Source organism: Littorina saxatilis, linkage group LG11, assembly GCF_037325665.1.
Source record: "Littorina saxatilis isolate snail1 linkage group LG11, US_GU_Lsax_2.0, whole genome shotgun sequence".
Lineage (NCBI taxonomy): Eukaryota > Metazoa > Mollusca > Gastropoda > Littorinimorpha > Littorinidae > Littorina > Littorina saxatilis.
The window spans coordinates 11,007,423-11,029,576 of NC_090255.1; the positions used below are offsets into that span (position 1 = coordinate 11,007,423).

The 22,154-nt window shown below is 43.8% G+C and overlaps 1 protein-coding gene across 1 annotated transcript in view; it reads left to right on the forward strand.

Annotated features, from left to right (window-relative positions):
* LOC138979734 (uncharacterized) overlaps window positions 1-19,470 on the forward strand; it is a gene marked incomplete in the record, with an annotated part of 169,210 nt that extends 149,740 nt beyond the window's left edge. The window contains 6 exon segments of the mRNA XM_070352475.1: window positions 3,081-3,202; window positions 3,833-3,993; window positions 4,912-5,204; window positions 5,653-5,787; window positions 7,316-7,488; window positions 8,297-19,470. Of these exon segments, the coding sequence (XP_070208576.1) occupies window positions 3,081-3,202; window positions 3,833-3,993; window positions 4,912-5,204; window positions 5,653-5,787; window positions 7,316-7,488; window positions 8,297-8,365 (953 nt within the window).
* Window positions 19,471-22,154: the final 2,684 nt, after the last annotated feature.

Genomic DNA, 22,154 nt, shown 5'->3' on the forward strand with positions numbered 1-22,154 from the left:
TACAGTCATTTTTACAGTTAGTAAAGTCATTTTACAGTCTGGATGTACCGATTTTACAGACAGTTTACAACCACAGCAGAACGGGTCAAGCTTTCTCTGAGAGATTATCTAGTGTCTTTCAGTGGTCACCTCCAACACTGATGCCATGAAAAGGTCCGTCTAGTTGTCAGGATCAGATCAGTTGAATTCACGTCTTGCAAAGTATTACTTAAAATCCATGAGGTTTTTTTGCACAGAAAAAGAACATGGAGAGTTCTGATTATATATATGCACACAATTGCCTCGCGTACTGTTTAAAGTAAGACAGGTTGTGTACTGTCGGTGTCATAACATATCCAAAATTCCTCCACATTTTGAATTTGTGATGACTTTGCGTACCGATAACCAGAGCAGTACAGATTTACACCGAGAACATCGAAAGCGAAGCATCAGTTGTGATACGAGTTCTCTGCTTTTCAGAATAAGCTGGATTATGTAACGGATTCTCAGTGCCAAAGATCGACCAATCTCTTTGAAAGCAGACGTTTTAGTAACGGGGAAAGAAACGTTTTTGAACCTTGAAGAAAAGAATATATGTCCCTACAAGATCCGAGAGTGACTCTGAGACGTTTTCATGAGCGTGAAACAGAAAACCTGCTTCGTTGGAATTGTGTGTGGAATTCCGGGTTGACTGGAGACTCATTGAAAAGCGAGGTTTTGTGAGAGGAATACGACCATCATTTTTGGTAACATTGTGCAAGGAAGTGGATGTTTCGTGAAAGAAGAAAACAACTTATTATTTCTGGGTGGTATTTTGTACAGAATTCCAAGTTGCCAACACAAAACCCAGCCATCTGAGACTATGAGTGGACGTTTTGTGACAGAAAAGCAGACCGATTTTCACTGACATGTTGTGGGTCCATTCCTGAGAGAGACACAAAATAAAGAGAGAAAAGTCGAACGATGCCAGACGCGTGTACGATTTGTGCACAGAAAACCAGGACCTCTTTCAGTGAAAGTTGACAACGGACCTCGTCTTGCGGAAAGCTCTAGTGCAGCTGAAGCTGACTTGATTTCACTGACATTTTGTGACTCCGTATTGCCAAACCACACAGAAAAAGAAAAAAAGAAAGTGGGGGAAAAAAAACGTAACTCAAGCTACATGGATGATTTGTGAAAAGCAAAAAAGAACTTTTTTCACTGACACTGAATTCATGACGGACCTCGTCTTGCCCCAAGCTGCAATGCAGCTGCCTGTGTGCCTTTCCGCCATGAGACAGGGGGTGGTGACAAGTGCGGGTACGGAGACTGCCGGACAGTGTCCGTACTGTCGGGAAAAGAAGGGCGACGTGTCCAATGCCGAGCGCTTTTTTGAGGCCATCGGCATTTGTAACCACAAGCTCCGTCACTACTTCCTGTGCCACTACCACCCCTACTTGAAGCTCAAGAGTCACTCGTTGAAGTTGAAGAGTGAGTTTGACGCGATGTTGGGTTTGCGGGGACTGAGCACAGGCGGAAGGTATCGTCCACTGGACTACTACTATCACAGAAAGACTTTCTGTGATAGTAGTAGTCCAGTGGACGATACCTTCCGCCTGTGGACTGAGAGAGGTGGGGTGGGTGGGGGTTGTTTGTGGATGTGTGAGAGTGTTTGATTGTGTGTGCGTGTGGGCTCTCTCTCTCTCTCTCTCTCTCTCTCTCTCTCTCTCTCTCTCTCTCTCTGTGCGTGCGTGTGTTTGTGTGTGCGTGTTTGTGGGTGTGTGTGAGAGAGAGTGTTTGATTGTGTGGGCTCTCTCTCAGATCTCTCTCTCTCTCTCTCTCTCTCTCTCTCTCTCTCTCTCTCTCTCTCTCTCTCTCTCTCTCTCTCTCTCTCTCTCTCTCTCTCTCTCTCTCTCTCTCTGCGTGTGTGTGTGTGTGTGTGTGTGTGTGTCATCCTGATATAGAGTGGCAGAGAGAATGTGTGCATTGACTGTCGGTGGCTTGGTGTCATCTTCTCGCTCTCTGTCCTTACCTACGTACAGGTATGTGAACTGGCCATTGACTGTGGGGATTGTGTGTGAGTTACGCGTTTGATTGCCTTCATTTTTGGAGTTGACCATGCATTTGAACGGAGTACTCATTCGATTCTCTCTGTCTCTGTCTCCCCCTCCCCCCTTCTCACTGTCTGTCTTAGCCTCTCTCTCTCTCTCTCTCTCTCTCTTATATATATATACTCTGCCCCCCCCCCTCTCACTCTTACCTTCTCTCTCTCCCCCTACCTCTCTCTCTCATCCTCTATCTCAGTCTCTCCCTATTGTATACTCTGTCTCCCCCTCCCTCTCTCTCTCTCTCTCTCTTTCTCTCTCTCTCTCTCTCTCTCTCTCTCTCTCTCTCTCTCTCTCTCTCCCCCCTACCCCATCCCTTCACCTGCACCTTACAATGAAAAGCTTACTGTGAATAACTTATAATCAGTTGTTATATCCCTCAGCATACATGTGTGTGTGTGTAAGACAGGGAGGGGGGGGGGTAGCTTTTGTTTGGTGCTCCCCCTTTTTGCTCCTCCTCCCATCCTCCCTAATTAGAAAGGAAGGTGAATAGTTTACTGCAGTGCTGTGACTGAATATTTCATTGCTTTGTGTCTGCTGCCTGTTGTTCATCAGTGTTCTCTGATGTTCAGTGTTCTCTGAGATCAGTTTGTGTAAACATTCATCTTGTTGCCATTGTCAATACTTCATATTACATGTGGTGTTTTCTTTTTGAATCTGAAGAAAATGTTCCTAAAACTTCCGTTTCTTTGTTTTGTGTGATATTTCTGAAGTTTTTGTCATTGTACACACGACTGTGTGTGTGTGTGTGTGTGCGTGCACATGCGTGTGTGTGTACTTTGTTATCAGTTGTTTGTGTCTGTGTGTGTGTGTTTGTGTGTGTACTTTGTTATCAGTTGTTTCAAAGGAACTATCTCATCCTTTCCCCCCCCCCTTCAACACACACACACACACACACACACAAACACACTGACACACACACTGAATCCCTTTAACTGCTATTCCCTTCCCCACACAAAAACAAATGACACATTTCAGGCTAACAAATAATGTGAAAACCCATCATTGTGATTTCAGGGAGAGGGTCACCACGAGCGTCCCAAAGTCCCTTCACCGGTTCACCGGACCCCTTGCTCCTGTCACCGCACGCCATGTCCCCTAACTCCGCCCTCAGACAACAGCAGCAGCAGCAGTCTCAGGTAAGAGTTATGGTTCTTTAGGTTGTGGTTTTTGTTAGCATGCAGTTTCGTGTGTCATAGAGAGTGTGTGAGTGGGTGTTTGGTGTTCGAGTGTGTGTGCATGAGAGAGAGAGAGAGTGTGTGTGTGTGAGAGAGAATGAGAGAGAGAGTGTGTTTGTGTGTGGAAGAGAGAGAGAGAGAGAGAGTGTGTGTGTGTATGTGAGGGAGAATGAGAGAGAGAGTGTGTTTGTGTTTGTGTGTGGATGAGAGAGAGAAGAAGTAGTCAGAATGGTTTAATTGCTTAGACAATATGCCCAATGCAAGCTTCGGGGAATGGTATTCGGACACTCCAATACAGAAACCGAAGCCGAAAGTGCATGTACACAAAGTTACATGATTGAGAGTGTCCGTTCAAACTGACATTACAGCATGACAGGTGTGTCACACTCTGAACAGGCTAAACTTTTCCATGCAATGCCCGTGAGAGAGAGAAAGGGGGAGAGAGAGAGTGTGTGTGTGTGTGTGTGTGTGTGTGTGTGTGTGCAAGCGTGGGTGTGTGTGTGCAAGTGTGTGTGTCCATGAAAAGAATTTTGTTTCTCTGCTCACCCTCCCAAATGACAGCACAAGTTATTCTCTTCTCCTTGCCACCAGGTGTCGCCACCGTTCAGTCAGGGCCCCATGACGCCCTCTCCCTTCAATCCCGCTGGGGCGCAGTCGGGTTTTCCTGGGCCACCGGTGGCTACCGCAACCTCTCAGTCCTTTACCGACTTCTCTGATTTCCCCGACTTCATGAACAGCCCTCTCCCTGAAAGGTAAGCTTCTAGCTGACTTGAACTTGTTTGGAATAATGAATAAGTTAAATAACAGCCCTCTCCCTGAAAGGTAAGCTTCTGACCGACTTGAACTTGTTTGGAATAATGAATAAGTTAAATAACAGCCCTCTCCCTGAAAGGTAAGCTTCTGGCCAACTTGAACTTGTTCAGAATAATGAATAAGTTAAATAACAGCCCTCTCCCTGAAAGGTAAGCTTCTAGCTGACTTGAACTTGTTCAGAATAATGAATAAGTTAAATAACAGCCCTCTCCCTGAAAGGTAAGCTTCTGGCCGACTTCAACTTGTTCAGAATAATGAATAAGTTAAATAACAGCCCTCTCCCTGAAAGGTAAGCTTCTAGCTGACTTGAACTTGTTGAGAATAATGAATAAGTTAAATAACAGCCCTCTCCCTGAAAGGTAAGCTTCCAGCTGACTTCAACTTGTTCAGAATAATGAATAAGTTAAATAACAGCCCTCTCCCTGAAAGGTAAGCTTCTGGCCGACTTGAACTTGTTTGGAATAATGAATAAGTTAAATAAAAAGAAGACACACCAGTAACCAGGTCAGGTACTTTTTTTATCAATATTTCGGCAGATAAACTGCCTTCGTCAGGATGGTATGAATGTACGGAATGCTGGCAAGTGGTCTACAGTACAGTGTATTAAATTTTAATGAATAAGTTGTCAGTTGGTCAGAAGAATTGTCTTTTATTTGTACAAAAGTGGACACATCAGTAACCAGGTTCGATTTTTCTTGGGTCGGTCGGGTTACCCTAAACCAACATTTTTCTTGGGTCGGTCGGGTTACCCTAAACCAACATTTTTCTTGGGTCGGTCGGGTTACCCTAAACCAACATTTTGTTTTGTTGGCCTTATCTTCAATCCTTATTCTTGACCTCACTCCTTTCTCCCACAGCAAAAAGCATGGCGGCGGGGAGGTGCCGGCTGGGAGCCAGGCCAGCGTGGGTCAGTACGTCAAGCAAGAACTGCGCAATATATGCAGAGAGCGCTCTGAGAAGACTCAACAGACACAAATCCAGCAGCATCTGCAGCAACAGCATCTGCAGCAACAACAGCAACAGCAACAACAACAACAACAACAGCAGAAACAGCAGCAGCCAGCGCAGTCCAGTCAGGGCCCGATGCAGTCGTCGTCCTCTGTGGACTATGACAGTAGCAGCGAACTGCCCGCACACATTCTGGAGACCAGTGAGTGTCAGCTTTGATCATGAAAAATGGTAATGATATACATGTCGTAATAACAATAATGATAATAATAATGAATCGCTTTTCTAAGTCCTCATAACAGCTTCATGCACTTTACAAATTCCAATGCAGGAGAACGTACCTTTTAAGACCCCCCTTCGTGCCCTTGAGAAGGATGTTCAGCTTTAATGGAGAAAATGTTCAATTGGGGTTGGTGTCCTACAAGGGAGGTTCTATTCATTGTATGTGTTCACTGATGGCATCCATGTGTTCACTGATGGCATCCATGTGTTCACTGATGGCATCCACGTGTTCACTGATGGCATCCATGTGTTCACTGATGGCATCCATGTGTGTTCACTGATGGCATCCATGTGTGTTCACTGATGGCATCCATGTGTTCACTGATGGCATCCATGTGTTCACTGATGGCATCCATGTGTGCTTTCAGTCAACGACATGTCGGCAGACCACGGCGGACCGCTGGCACCCGATGAGATCAAAGAGGAGGAGATCGTGGCTCAGTCGCGAAAAGATGCCAAGGCTCGCTACCACCAGTTCAGGGCTCTGTCCACCAGTAATCCAGGTCAGTCAGGCAGCCGTGACCGTTGGGACACTGTCACACCTTTTTTTTATTAAACACTTTAACCTTCACCATTCTTAATAATAATAATAATAATGCATAATATTTATAAAGCGCATGCATCCAGGGTTTAACCCTGCTCAAAGCGCTTAAGAAAATACAACAACAACATAATATGATTGTGTAGTCCAAAGTGTGATCCGGTGAAGGTGTAGGCCATGGTCACACCTTTTATTTCAACACCCTCAGCTTTAAAGCTCTAGACTTTAGATTGTGACTTACCCGAGTAAAGCTTGTCCTTAATTGGACGGAGTCGACTTCACGTAGCTCTCTTCATGAAGCTTTCGGAACGAGAATTCTTCCCTTAATTGAACTACTTTCAGCATAGCTTTGTGAAGTCAAAGGGAATGCACACTGCTCTTTCGAGTATGATTTCTACGTCCATCTTGAATCAAAAAGCGCTCTTCTGTAAAAACATTATGTAAAAAAAATTGTCGCGGAGCTACAGCGTAGCTTTGCATGTCAAAACTTGCTAAGCGAAGTAGGGTACAAAGTACTTCGCCGTAGCTGCGGGTTTTCAGTATAAAGACTTCGCAAAGCTTCGCCAAGTCGACTTTGAGAAGTCAACTTCGTGCTCAAGTAAGTACGGGCTTAATCGGTCGCAATGTTGGATGACAGCTGAGTGTTGCATGTGTTGGCAGGGTCTGTGACACCAGAGATGACGCAGGACGGGCTTATTGGGTCGCAATGTTGGATGACAGTTGAGTGTTGCATGTGTTGGCAGGGTCTGTGACACCAGAGATGACTCGGGACGGGCTTATTGGGTCGCAATGTTGAATGACAGCTGAGTGTTGCATGTGTTGGCAGGGTCTGTGACACCAGAGATGACTCAGGACGGGCTTATTGGGTCGCAATGTTGGATGACAGCTGAGTGTTGCATGTGTTGGCAGGGTCTGTGACACCAGAGATGACTCAGGACGGGCTTATTGGGTCGCAATGTTGAATGACAGCTGAGTGTTGCATGTGTTGGCAGGGTCTGTGACACCAGAGATGACGCAGGACGGGCTTATTGGGTCGCAATGTTGAATGACAGCTGAGTGTTGCATGTGTTGGCAGGGTCTGTGACACCAGAGATGACTCAGGACGGGCTTATTGGGTCGCAATGTTGGATGACAGCTGAGTGTTGCATGTGTTGGCAGGGTCTGTGACACCAGAGATGACTCAGGACAGGCTTATTGGGTCGCAATGTTGGATGACAGCTGAGTGTTGCATGTGTTGGCAGGGTCTGTGACACCAGAGATGACTCAGGACGGGCTTATTGGGTCGCAATGTTGGATGACAGCTGAGTGTTGCATGTGTTGGCAGGGTCTGTGACACCAGAGATGACTCGGGACGGGCTTATTGGGTCGCAATGTTGAATGACAGCTGAGTGTTGCATGTGTTGGCAGGGTCTGTGACACCAGAGATGACTCAGGACGGGCTTATTGGGTCGCAATGTTGAATGACAGCTGAGTGTTGCATGTGTTGGCAGGGTCTGTGGCACCAGAGATGACGCAGGACGGGGCGGAGGCCAAGGCCACCAGTCTGTTCCGCAACCAGCTGTTGACGCCGCAGCAAATAGCGTCCAAGCAGGCGGCTGCGGCCAGCAAGACACCCACCTCCACCACCACCCAGGCCATCAACATCCTGCAGAAAGAACCACGGGTAGGTTACGTGAAAGTGATGCGCAAAGTGGTGTATCTTGTGTGTTGATGTTTGGTTGTTGTTATTTTTTGGGGGTGACTGTCCGTCCGCTTTTCCTTGCCTACGGTGCTTAGCAGCTCTTCACCCTTCTTATCCCACTCCCCCTTCCCCCTCCAACACCCACACACAAACCTCATCCCCTTCATTCTGTCTTTCTCTCTCCATTGCCTATTTATCTCTCTATCTCGCTGTTTCTCATTCTCTCTCTCTCTCTCTCTCTCTCTCTCTCTCTCTCTCTCTCTCTCTCTCTCTCACACACACACTCTCTCAAACACATGCACTCTCTCTCTCTCTCTCTCTCTCTTTTTCTCTCTCTCTCTCTCTCTCTCTCTCTCTCTCTCTCTCTCTCTCTCTCTCTCTCTCTTCCTCTCTCTCACACACACTCTCAAACACACGCACACTCTCTCTCTCTCTCTCTCTCTCTCTCTCTCTCTCTCTCTCTCTCTCTCTCTCTCTCTCTCTCTCTCTCTCTCTTTCTCAAACACACACACTCTCTTTCTCTCTCTCTTTCTCAAACACACACACTCTCTCTCTCTCTCTCTCTCTCTCTCTCTCTCTCTCTCTATCTTCTCTCTCTGTTTCTCTTTCTCTTTCTCAAACACACACACACGCTCTCTCTCTCTCAATCTCAATCTCTCTCTCTCTCTCTCTCTCTCTCTCTCTCTCTCTCTCTCTCTCTCTTTCTCTCTCTCTTTCTCAAACACACACACTCTCTCTCACACAGACACCTGTCTTGTCAGCCATTGACCTTTTCCACATTGTTGTGCAGACGGCAGTGGAGATTAAGCCCACGGACAACAAGAACAGCTTGCTGCAGCAGCTCCTAGCCGACTGCTGACCTCTGACTGTTGCCTAGCAACGTCTTTGTCGTCTGACCACACCTGTCATCCTTCTGATCTCGTCACTGTCACTGTTCTCGTTTCCTCGGAAGTGCCAACCCCGAAATTGGCAACGAGGGATCAGGATTATTGCAGCCTTGGAGGCCTCCGACATGAAAAGATTAAACATTGGGAGGCTTCTGATATGAAATGGTGGACATTTCGAGACCTCTGACATGAAAAGATTAATTCTGAGGGGCCTTTGATATGACATGATTTAACCTTTGGGATGCCTCTGACATGAAAAGTTTAATCCTCGAAGGCCTGTTATATGACGAGCTTAGCCTTATTACAGACATGAGAAAGAACCTTTAGTTCGTGTGGAACCTGACAGGCTTGGAGGCCTCCCACATATGAAAGGGGTTAACCTCATTACAGACGTGAAATTGAACTCTTTGAGCATAGGAGGGTTAATTACTCCTCCATCACTGACTCAGACCCGTGTTCTCATGTGAGACCTCTGGCATAGGAGGGTTTAGTCCTTAAACTGTCGGAAGTAGGTCAGTGAGAACTGTGAAAAACAGATGACAGGGAAAGATGTATGCCCTTATTACTTTTGGTTTTTCTGACTGTGATTCTCTACACATCACCAAAGGGTTGACCCACAAGACGTTTGACCCGCAAGACGTTTGACCCGCAAGACGTTTGACCCGCAAGACGTTTCACAAGGGACATGTGTTGACGATGTGAGCAGACTCCCTTGACTGAAATAATTGGGCAAAGAGGGACAACTCCATGGCAGCTTTTATCCAGCGACGGTTGTCTCCCTTTTGGTGGGATCAGTGAACGTGCAAAGCCTCTGTCTTTGTTGAAGATCAGATTATGCTTTCCTGTCAATGAATAGAGATTCTCACCATGTGGGATATCTTGCGTAGTGCTATTTTCCGTGTTTGGGCCTTCAGAAAGGGAGAGAAGAACTGGTATCCCCAAAAGCCAGTTTCTAGAGAATGTTGTGCCTGTGAAAAGACTGGATATGATTCGTGCTGGTGGCAGGAGAAAAATGAAACTTCCACATGTTCTGTTCAGTGTAGCGGTTTAAAACTGTGCCCCAAACAAGATACAAGCGCGAAACACCCTGCGTTGACTTTTTAAATTGACTGATCACTAAAGTATGGATTGATTGTTTGTGACAGTGTTAGACAGATGCAGACGTACCGTCAACATGTTGATGTTAGATAGGTGCAGACGTACCGTTGACATGCACTCTGGTCAGGTGCATGCGTTCTGGTGTTGGTGCATTGGGGATTCTGTGTGCCATTAATTCAGAGAACACTCCCACGACTTCACAAGGTGAAAACAGTGTGTGTTGTGGACTTTTGTGAAACATTTTGGTGAATATCAGAAACGGAGACTTTAGCTACCCAATGAGGCAAAGGACTTCTCGCCAGGTGTTTGGTGGTGTTTCGGAGATTTCGTCAGACGGAACAATGCAAAGAAAACAGTCAGAGCTTTGTTGAAAATAAATCCTCCCCTTTGCGTTGGCTCGTGGAGAGTGTCTTGTTTCAGTCATGATACTCAAGCGGCGGCGAACGTCTATTTTGCTCAGATCACAAATTTCTACTAGGGCAGTTGGGAGCGATGTTCCACGCTGGCACCGGCAGTTGCCATAGCAATGGAATTTTCCTCGCTTTTCCCAACCAGGCACTCTACGGAGCAAGTGCATCAGGAATATAATTTGTTCTCCATAGTTTTGTCGTTAAAACTTGTGTACCCCATCCCCCCTCCTCCCCCCACTATAGGAGTTGCACGGACTTGTAGAATTTGTACAGAGTGTAGGGTAGCTACACAAAACTGTTGCCTTTTTTTGAGGATGGACAAAGGAAAAAACCAGAAGGGCCGTGTGTGTGTGTAAATATTCTGGCGTTTTCAGCTGATCCTTTTTCCTGTGCTCTGCAGTGATTTGAAGAGTTCGTGTCACGTTAAGCCTGAATCAGAATGTACCGATTCGGGTATGGAATTTGTGAGGTGTGTCGCGCTAAACCTGAATCATAAAGTACCGATTCGGGTATGAATTTTGTGAGGTGTCGCATTAAGCCTGAATCAGAATGTACCGATTCAGGTATGAAATTTGTGAGGTATGTATAATGTGACGATAACTCTGAATCACAATGTACCGATTCAGGTATGGAATGTGTAAGGTATGTGACAATAACCCTGAATCAGAATGTACCGATTCAGGAATGGCAGTGGGCCGCCCTTGCGGTAACGGTTTCGATCTCACAGAATGGCGTCGGCTGACCACGTTTGTTATTAATTAACAGTCGGCGTGACGTCAGGGCGATTCGATTGGTGGTTGTCGTGGCACCATGCCAAGCCAGGAGACATGTTGATTGCTCTTTTCTTTTTTTTTTTTTTTTAAATGTGCCGTTGTTGTCTTTTGTGAAAAGCTCAGGTGACCTGTCTGCGTGTGTGTGTGTGTGTCATGCTTGTGGTCACTATTCTGTTTGTCACTGAAAAACAAAAAAATGCCTTCGTTGATTGAACGCTTGTTGGGATATGCACGTGTGCCTGGAAGATGGAATGAGAGAGGAAAAACCTGTTGCCTTTTTTTGTGATGCGTCCTTTGAAGTTTGGCAAATATTGTGTTGGAGAGACGGTGGATATAAAAATTGAGACAGCGTCTTTGAGCTGGATAGAATTCAGCCGGCCCTGTGTTGGAATGGAAGCAAAGATGGGAGTGTTTGTGCGAGTGTTTCGGGGAGCGCGGTATGTTTTGTCAGCGTGGTAGAATGTCTTTGGGAGTCTGTGATTAATGTCTTATATTTTGAACTGAGTAGATTTGTGTTACTCTTTTGAAGGAAAACACGGTGTGAATTTTGCTGATGTTAGTGTAAATGTACATGACTTAGTCTGTATCCAGTCAGGTTTGAGTTTGTGCGAGAGTAAAACAGTTAGTTTCGTCGTTTTACACAGAGACTTGAATACTTTCAAAGTTAAACTATTTATTATCTTGATCATTTTTGGTTTTATTTTGCAAAACTTTCTTAGTCTTTATGAATGCGCCAGTGGGGTATTACAGTGTAGAATTTGCGTATTCTAGTGCCACTTAAAAAACGCCTGGTCTGCACCGACTGCAAAATTTGTACTTTTCTATCGGTATTATTCGTAGTGCACAGATTGGTAGTTTTCCTCACAAGGGAAGGGAGGCAACTATGTTGATCTTATACATGTATGTGATTTCTGCAAAGGGAGACAACTATGGCATTCATTTTCCTCGATCAAAATAATGACCTAATTATTAATAATGCTTAAATTTGGGGCCCAATCCGTCAATTAATTTCACAAGAGTTATTCTTTGATTTGAATTCTGACTGCTTGCTGCGATGTGTAAGAATTTTTAGATGAATTGACATAAATGACTGCATCAAAACTAAGTCAATAATGCCACTGGATTGTGAGCTATGAATTTACAACGCTAAAGGTCAACATTACAGAAGAATGTTCTCAATACGGCGTAAACAACCTCAGCAGATCTTCGATGGTGGATTCAGGGCGAACACCTTTCCGGTTCTTGCCGGAAATCCGGTTTTTGAAAACGTTTAAAACCGGAATATGGGTTTCTTAAAAGTAAAACTTTGTTCTTTGTCCCTACAAGCTAATAAAAAAACCGCTCAGCTTCTGGGAGGCGCCGCCGTGGACCCTTTCAGGTTGTTCACTTGGTGTGTGTGTTAGCCCTGTTGATTGAATGAGTCAATTGGGAATTAATGTACACATGTTCAAAATAGAACAGATCAGAAGTATACTCAGTGGTGAAACCACCTGCTCACTGTCAACGTAGAAAGAATTCGTATTGTCTGCATGAAAAGGTAATGTCAGTAAGTTTTCTTTTTAACACTTTTATACATTTTTTTAACTGTTCTTTTACATACAAAGATCACATTTCTCGAAGGAGCAGCTGCCACATTTCTTAAGGGTGGTTTTACAAATTTGGCACATGCGATAAAATTTCCCGGAGAGAAAGATAGAGAGAGAGTGAGTGTGTGTAGGCTGTGTCTGTGACAGTATTTGAGATTATAATACATGTAGTACGATCACAGTTTGGGGTTTTGTTACTTCCTTCTCTCTCTGGGTTCACAACGGACGCGAGTGATTGTTTACTAAACAAGATTACATTTTGTTTAGTCCGGCTTCTGGATGAAATAGAAGCGTTCGAAAGAATCCCAAGAACTTGATTGGATGAAGACAAGAATACAATACATGTGTGTACATTTTCTCTCAATAGGTGTTTCTTCTTCTCTGACAATAAACACATTTGTAGCGTACTATTGTTCCCATGATTCTGGATGCTTGGCAATAATGGCTAGCTGAGATTCAAAATATTTGTAAATAGTGCTGGTTGTACATATTCATAAAATGTTTTGGTCCATATTCCCATAATACGGTTAGTTGTGATAGACTGGCACCCTGATTCCTTGTGCTTGCATTTACTTTTTACGTCTGCTCTGGTGTAAAACACTGTTTTCTTGTTGCACGTTTGTTCCATTTTTAAAACATTTTTTTTAATCAAAAAGAACATGGATCGGAGTATAAGGACAAAAAGCTGTATGTTTTTATTTTGTTAACTGCTATGACCCAATTTCTTTGTCTTTTATGCCTATCCCCCTTTCTCTCTCCCCCCCTTCCCTCTGTTTTTCTTTAATCCATACTTTTCATGCTTGTCCAAGTGATACTTTCGAAGGGCTTATGCTTTTTTTTCAAATATTTTGGCAAAAGTTTTGTTTTTGAAAGAGTGGAACGAACAGCTAGTGGGGTGGTTAGGTACTTGGTGGCTGGGACGCAGTAGTAAGTTCTCTGTTTGGCTGTCTGTCTCTCTCTGTCTTTCTCTCTGTCTCTCTCTCTCTCTCCAGATTCAGAAACAGTTGTCTCAGTATAAAAGAGTTGTGATGACAGATTCACTTGCTTCCCTGCATCATGACGCTTGTCATTTCGTCATTTCATCCCTAAGTAGTCCCCCCTCCACCACCGTCACCACCACCACCACCCACCCTCTTTTTTGCATATAAACTATATTTGCATGTGCTGCTGCGACATTTTCCCCCTATCCTGTAGGTCTTTAAAATGAATGGCATTAATTCGTGTGTTACCAATATGGTATTTCACCTGCAGGTCTCCAAGTTGAGTAGTATTTTTGTGTTTTAAAAAGGTATTTCATCTATAAAGGCCCACTCCGCCTCATAAAAACTGTTTGCTTCATCGTCTAAGATCTGGCTATGCTTCAACATGGGATATCAGACCATCCGTTCACTTGATCACATACCATAAATCATCACCCTGACTGCTTGCTGCGATGTGTAAGACATTTTTGATGAATTGATTGATTTCCGAAAAAGGCAACAGTGCCTTTTACGAAGTTAATTCTTTAAAAAATACCACTTTAAACTTTTTCTTTTCTTTATTTGGTGTTTAACCCCTTCCCTGCCAGCGTGAAAAAGCGCATTTGTATTCCTGTGTGCCGGAGCAAAATTTGACTTTTGAGGGTGTGTTCACTAAAACGTGAATAATTCAGGCATTTGAAGAGATATCTCTTAGATATTTGGCATGTTTTTTTCTAACATCCCTGGCCCCAATTACAAGTGAAATTAGTTTCATTTGGCAGGACAGAAATTTTTAAGTAATTATTTATTCTTTTTTTTTTCCCCGTGATCAAGCATTTTCGGAACATAACAACACACTTGATCACAAAAATGCATGACAAAACACAACAAAAAACTGGTGTAACAAAGGGAAAAACATCAGGTACTCACAAAACTTCTTGGTAATCAACTTCACTGCTATAAGCATCCAAAGTTATAAGGGTTAGCTGTTCATGGTAAGGTAAGTCCGGAATCGCACGTCATACTCCACAGCTGAGACTCAGAAGCAACAAAGTCACAATCCACAGAGCAGGCAAAGTCCACACACTACTTCCAGTATATGAATTTTGTGTGATAATCCACAAAACACTGAGGAAAGCACAAGGCTGCTCTCAAGGTACTGGTCAGCATAAAGGTTTGTTTGGAAGACAAGGTGGTTGATGAGGTCGTCATCAAAAAACAGCTGCATCCAGTCTACTGGTTCAAAATTGTCAACATTGCACTGCATGCCTGGATTGCCTTGAAATTGGATGTCTTGGTTTGGCGCAGTTGCATCAGCATCTGTCCAATTTCTTATCTTATCTTCCTGACGTTGTCTTGGAATTTGTCGGGCACGGCCGCGGCCACGCCCCCTCGCATTACCTCTCCCTCGTTGTCCTCTTCCCACACTGCTTCCTCGACCCCTGCCGCGACCTCTGACCACAGGACATGAAGTTGATGGGCCAGGCATTGGTTCTGCTTCGGCATCACTGCCATCAGTCTCCGACTGATCACTGTCAGTGGCAGATACACTTGGTTCGTAGCTGATATCATTGTCATCATCAATGCCTACCTCGGACAAAAGAGGGTGGTGCTGGTTGAAATCAGTTTCTTCCTCGTCTGATTCGCTGTCACTTCCATCTCTAAGGTCTTCATCATCACTGTCTTGGTCATTTAGGCACTCTTGAAGCACTTCAAGTGCTGAATAGCGCTTGAAAACAGACCTCGTGGTACCCCCACGCCGTCCACCATCCGACATCTTTGTTGACGACTTAACACAGATAACTCCCGAAGTTTCAAAATTCTCCCAAACATCAATATTTGCTATTCATAACGGTCAAAGGGAAGGAACCGTTGGTTCAAGATGTCTAACTGCTCTGCCAACAGTTTTTGCAGTTACCCCCCTTCTTGGGTGGATACAGGACTCTGATGCGTACACCTCGAACGACGTTCGTGGCGGGGCAGACAGGATGCCAAAAAACACCTCGAACGCCGTTCGTGGCAGGGCAGGGAAGGGGTTAACGTTGTTTTCAACCACGAAGGTTATATCGCGACGGACCACTTTAAACGGAGAGCACGCAGGCTGTTCATTTTTGATAGATGGCCAAGTGGAGGGATGGTATTATCCCATGTTAAAGCATAGCCAGGTCTGAGACGGTGAAGCAGACTGTGTTAATGAGGCGGAGTGGGCCTTTAAATGGCTTTCCTTCTTTCTTCCCATTGTGTTTGAAATCACACTGATGATGTGTTCGTGTAGGTTGGTTACCTGCTGTTTTGAAAAAAGTGAAATTTGACTTCAATGATCTCAGGTGAAATTAATTTTTGACAGTGCCTCAATTTGACTGAAGACAGCAATTCACACAAAGTGCTTTTCAATACATGATAATTATGTCTCGGCATGTTGAACATCGAAACGCAACTTACTTTCAGATCAGATTAAAACCATCGCATTCTTTAGGTTTCGGCTATTTGTTTTATTATCCAGTGAAAACTGCGTTTGAAGACAGTACATTTAGGATCCCCTCTGTCTGAAGACATGGTTCCCAAGATTTATTTTTATTCTTTTAGAAGTCTCTGATTATACGACTCCCATCTTAATAAGAACTCATTTTGTCAAATGTTTGAGGTGTTGAAGAGAGGTTTCACTGTATGATTCATGGGCAGTGGCTTAAACATAGCAGTTCTGTTGTTCAGAATAAAAATCAAATTGATAAGCATTGCAGTATTGTTTTCAATTTTACTCATTAGCTACTATACGCCCGCCCTTCAAACATGTGAAGGCAAAATCTGCCGACTTTTGAAAGCTGTTAGTATTGTGTGAGATTGTGCTCTCTCGGTCTCTCTCTCTCTCTCTCTCTCTCTCTCTCTCTCTCTCTCTCTCTCTCTCTCTCTCTCTCTCTCTCCCTCTCTCTCCCTCTCTCTCTCTCTCTCTTGTTTTTCACAAAGTGGGGGTGTCATGTATTTGTGATACAGTTTTAATTGATTGTTTCTGCTTTAGGATACTGTTTGTTGTTAGCAACATGATTGGTTTTTAATGTTGAGTCACCCCCGGCGGGTTAGGGGGAAGAATTTACCCGATGCTCCCCAGCATGTCGTAAGAGGCGACTAACGGATTCTGTTTCTCCTTTTACCCTTGTTAAGTGTTTCTTGTATAGAATATAGTCAATTTTTGTAAAGATTTTAGTCAAGCAGTATGTAAGAAATGTTAAGTCCTTTGTACTGGAAACTTGCATTCTCCCAGTAAGGTCATATATTGTACTACGTTGCAAGCCCCTGGAGCAAATTTTTGATTAGTGCTTTTGTGAACAAGAAACAATTGACAAGTGGCTCTATCCCATCTCCCCCTTTCCCTGTCGCGATATAACCTTCGTGGTTGAAAACGACGTTAAACACCAAATAAAGAAAGAAAGAAAGAATGTTGAGTCCTAACTTTTGAAGGATTTTTTTTTAAAAGTGTGTGGCATGCTGAAGATGGATCATAATGTTGCCTAAGAGCAGTGTGAAAATTCCGGATTTGGTTGACCGGTCAAAACTGGAGAGAGCCTACTGGTGTCTGTACCGGTATTGCTGCTTCACACTGTTCCGTTAGTGACGTTGATATTCTCATACCAGTAGTGGTGTTGTTCCCATACCGGTAATGGTGTTATTCCCGTACCGGTTTTGGCGTTATACCCATACTGGTATTGGTGTTATTACCGTACCGGTATTGGCGTTGTTCCCATACCGGTATTGGCGTTACGATTGCTATACCGGTAGATCATGTACAGTGTTTGCTCCGATTTGATTTCTCTGTTACTTACACTTTGAACCGGTGGTGTGTAGACTTGTGAATGGTGACATTTTCAGCAATTCATCTCTGATTTTTTTTGTTCTTTTTCTTTTTCTTTGATGCTTGATATTTCTGAAAATGAAATTGTACTCTGTGCCACAATTCATTAAGCAGACAGTTTGTGTCTGAACGCTTCTGTCACTTGTGATCGTCATCTTATTTTTTTTAAACTTGTTTTTTTTATCAGCAGAATTTTACTGTCCATTGTGTTTGTATATATAGAGTTCTATAGATGGCGTCGCTTTTCGTAGTGATTTTTTGGTCTAGACTATTGTGTACATACTTGAGAGATGTGTTGATAGATTGTTGGCGACCCTGACCTGCTGTCTGTACTTTTTGATGATTTTGATGATGATGATGATGATGTTGATGATTAGAAAATGATTATAAATAGATATGTCGTTTTATTTTTTGTGTGGTTGATTTCATGTTAATTTTGTGCGTTTCATGATTCTGTGACACGCTGCCTTCAAGAAGGGACGTTGGATGACCGTGTTTTAGTTCTGTCTTACTGGATGCGTTGCGTTTGTCATGCTGTCTGCCTTTGTCATGCTGTCTGCCTTTGTCATGCTGTCTGCCTTTGTCTGTAGTTTCTAGCATCATCTTGCTTTCTTTGAAGAATGTTATCACTTTCTGCAAGCCTTTCCTCTGCCTCTTTGTTCTTGAGTAGTCTAGTCTTTTTGACTGTAGTCTGGTCTTTCTGACAGCAGTCTGGTCTTTCTGAGAACAGTCTGGTGTTTCTGACAGCAGTCTGGTGTTTCTGACAGCAGTCTGATCTTTCTGACAGCAGTCTGGTCTTTCTGAGAACAGTCTGGTCTTTCTGACAGCAGTCTGGTCTTTCTGAGAGCAGTCTGGTCTTTTTGACAGCAGTCTGGTCTTTCTGATATCAGTCTGGTCTTTCTGACAGCAGTCTGGTCTTTCTGAGAACAGTCTGATCTTTCTGACAGTTTGGTCTTTCTGACAGCAGTCTGGTCTTTCTGATATCAGTCTGGTCTTTCTGACAGCAGTCTGGTCTTTCTGATATCAGTCTGGTCTTTCTGACAGCAGTCTGGTCTTTCTGACAGCAGTCTGGTCTTTCTGAAAGCAGTCTGGTCTTTCTGACAGCAGTCTGGTCTTTCTGAAAGCAGTCTGCTCTGTGTCTTTTTCCACTCTGTTCCTTTCTTCTCAAAACAGACTTCTTGTGTTTGTCTTTATCTGTGATCTGGTCATCAATTCCCCCCACCCCTTCTGAAGTAAAATTTCGTCTTCTGTAGAAGTTTGTCTCGATTATCTCTGTTCTGTCGTTTTCAGTCCATTCTCTTCTGTCTTCGGTGTTTCGTTTGTTTGTTTTCAAGGGGTGTGTGTGTTCTGTCTTTCACCTCTGCTGGTGTTTCCTCCAGTCGATACTTTTTTTGACCCCCTTGGACTTCAATTTATTTGCCCCCTTACCCCCCCCCCCCCCCTCTCTTTCTCTCTCTCTCTCTCTCTCTCTCTCTCTCTCTCTCTCTCTCTCTCTTTCTTCAGATCGACTTCTCTTTTCTCTCTCCCCCACCCTTTTGTTTCGATCCAGTTTTATGTAATGTGCTCTTGGCCATTTTGTAACTAGATGCTTTTGGTTTGCACATACTGCGTGAAGATGCTTGCTTGTGTGTTTTTATTGTATTTTGATTTCTCACTTTTAATATCGCCAACATTAATTCGGGTATGATTTTCAGTGACTCTACGTATTGATAAAATGGAAAGTTGTGTTCATAAGAATGAGAGAGATACAGTTTAACAGCTACTGTGAAGTGGAAGTTACAGAAACGTGAGGGGGTGGGGGGGGGATATAAGATGAGCCAATGAGTAAGACAAAATGTATAGAATGCTAACAGCACCTTCTGCGTGGTTTTAACTGAGACAACTTTAGTGTGTACGGTTTTATATAGACAGTAGTTTTATAGACAATTGCATTCTAAAGTGTATTACAAAACTCAGTATTTTTTATTTCAATTTCTTATACTTTGTTCTTTAAAAAAAAATGGTATGCAGCATAATGCATTAGTGTTTTGGACAACCCATTCTGCCTTTAATAAGCATGTTAAAGATCAGATGTTCTCTCTCTCTCTCTCTCTCTCTCTCTCTCTCTCTCTCTCTCTCTCTCTCTCTCTCTCTCTCTCTCTCTCTCTCTCTCCCCCTCCCCCCAATAGCTCCTGATGTAGACACTGTTATGATTTGACATTCTGTCTGTTCTGTTAGCTGTTGTGTATTTTGTGATGAAGATTATGATGCTTTGGACGCATAGTTTGTATGGCCTGTCGTCTTGATTCAGTCCTGACAGAAACTGTGTGTGTTGTAAATGTTGAATACACAGGAGTGATTGCAACGTGTGAGTGAACGATGGAATGACTGATAAAGGAAGGCAATAAAATTATTGTACAAGTTACTCCCTCGTCTGCTTTGAATTGGTGAAAGAGAGATAGAGAGAGAGAGAGAGTGAGTGTGTGTGTGTGTGTGTGTGTGTGTGTGTGTGTGTGTGTGTGTGTGTGACTGTCTGTACGTGTATATTATTGACAAAAATACGTTACATTCACGTTGCAATTGTAATTTACGTTGTAATTGGCAGTCTCTTTGTTTTTGGATGTGTACGTGTGTGTGTGTGTGTGCGTGCAAGCGTGTGTGTGTGTGTGCGTGCGTGCAAGTGTGTGTGTGTGTGTGTGTGCGTGCAAGTGTGTGTGTGCGTGCAAGTGTGTGTGTGTGTGTGTGTGTGTGCGTGAAAGTGTGTGTGTGTTCCACAAAATCAGAAATAAAGCCGGGCAACAAACAGCCGTGACAGAAAACAAGACTTGAGACATGAATTGACTGAATAACGCAACGTTGCTGTGCAGAATTGTAATCAACATTTTATTCATAAAGCAAACTGATCTTGGAGAATTTCGAATATCTCAAGCCAAATAAAACTCGGCACACACACACAAACACTACACTGCATACGCACGTACACATATACACGCGCGCGCACACACATACGCACGCACGCACGCACGCACGCACACACATATACACACTTGTAAGGAAGACAAAGGCCACCTAAGCCCTCGTTGAATCTTGACTGATTTTTTAAAGATGCTGCTCCGCTATGAGCACTGTTGAAGAAGCGTTTTGTCTTTTTGTCGCAGATAAGAATATAAAGAGTAAAAATATTTACACTACTATCCCACAGATGAATACAGATACCTTTACTGATTCCAGCCAAACGAAACAATGCGGTTGGTCAGTTCGCATCTCCCACCAAAATGTAATCAACAATTTCCGTGATCACGTTCTTGGGCTATAAAGGCTGTGTGCGGTCCATCAAAAGGAAACCAAATACCATGTTTTATCGTACATGTATACGTGAGAGACACCACTCATGAGATAACAATATCGTTCAAACCACACGTGTGTATATCATGTCAATCAGGTCGTGTCAAACTAGTCTGGCAGGGACCTGCTTTTCCACTGCTTTTGATGCCAAAGTCACCGAGACAAACGTCATTATGGAAACACTTCTGCGCCTGCTGTTTGAGAGAGGATGAAAGTTGCTTGTTCATTTCAATGCTTGTCATTCTCTCAGGCGCAAGGAGAATGGTTCCGAACAACTCTCACCTACTCTATTACACGTTTGCATTTAGAGCAGTTGCTTTCGTTTGTTTATCAGATCATTGTTCTAATCAGATCATGCATCTTTTCAATCTTCAAGTTCCAGTTACATTTGGCGTCCCAAGATTTCCCGAGGACTTCAAGGCAAACCTCCTGGGCAAATAGACCTTGGGGATACCGGTCTGGGTGTGTCAGACCAGGACCTCGTTACAGTCGGGGTCAGTCCCTGGGGTCAACTGAGCGATGGTCAGTCCAAAGCCGGAACGCAGAAAGTCGTCCTCCAGGTAGCCTGGCTTCACTGTGTCCGAGAAATACGCCGTGGGATGTTGGAGGAGAAAGTCCACGCCCTCCGAGAATCCGGCCATGTCCAGAGGGAACAGTCTCTTTCCCCGCCACGCCCCCTGCCAGCCAATCACCTGAAACAACCTGTTGATTGGTTAGTTCTAAGTTGACAGACAGAAAGGCAATCTCTCCTGGCCACGCCCCCTGCCAGTCATCAATCACCTGAAACAACCATTCTGATAATCCTCGCTCCACGGCTATCGCCAGTTGTCTCTCTGACCGGACGCGACAGTCCTACGCGAATCTATCAAAACCAGAATACAGAGTGATCTCCTATATGTTGTTCACGAGCAGCCTGTTCGCTAGACGAAAATGATTGCAGATTGGCCGACTTCGACAGTGATCTCCGTTCTGTTCTTCACAGTTATGATAAAGACATCGTTCTAAGGTCAAAACAAGTCGAAATTTTGGGACTGCTGCCATAGCAGCCCTACCGGCCACTCCGGCCATGGCCGGACCAGTTTTTTGTTAAAAAAAAAAAATCGTCTTCATAAGGCAAAAAAAAAAAAAATAGGTGTGGTTACGGTAACATAGCCCCAAAAAATAGGGTAGGTAGGTAGGCAATCACTTTTTTTTTTTTTTTTACTTTTTTTTCTAATGTGTACAAATTAAACCTACTTGACAGGGAAATAAGTGTGCGACTCGGGCGCTTTCGCTTTCATTGCGTTTTTTGCACTCGTTTCTTTTTTTTTTTTTTTTTTTTTTTTTTGGACAAATGTAATAAAAAGTTATAGGATCGGCCCCTAAAAATAGGGTAGGTCGGGTTACCGTAACCACACCTATTTTTTTTTTTTTAGGCCTAAGCTTCAGCGCTGTGTTAGGAGGAAGGAGGGGTCGTGACTTAGATCGCACAATGACAGCGTTAAGCGAGAAATTGTCACTAATAGTTGAGGAGAACATAATGGCCAGGGACCGTACCTTTTTATTTTTTTTATGGCCGGACCACTTTTAGGAGCTGTGCAACGACCCTGTAATATATGGTTGCATCACTGTCAAAAAAATCGTCTGATCCAGCGAGCGACGAAACCAAACGGTTGATTATCACGTGACACTTATGCCATATTTAGAGTTGTTTGCACAGTAAATACATCCGCGAAAAATAGCTCGCTTGAAACTGTCTAAAATAAAAATTCCTCTGTAATTTAA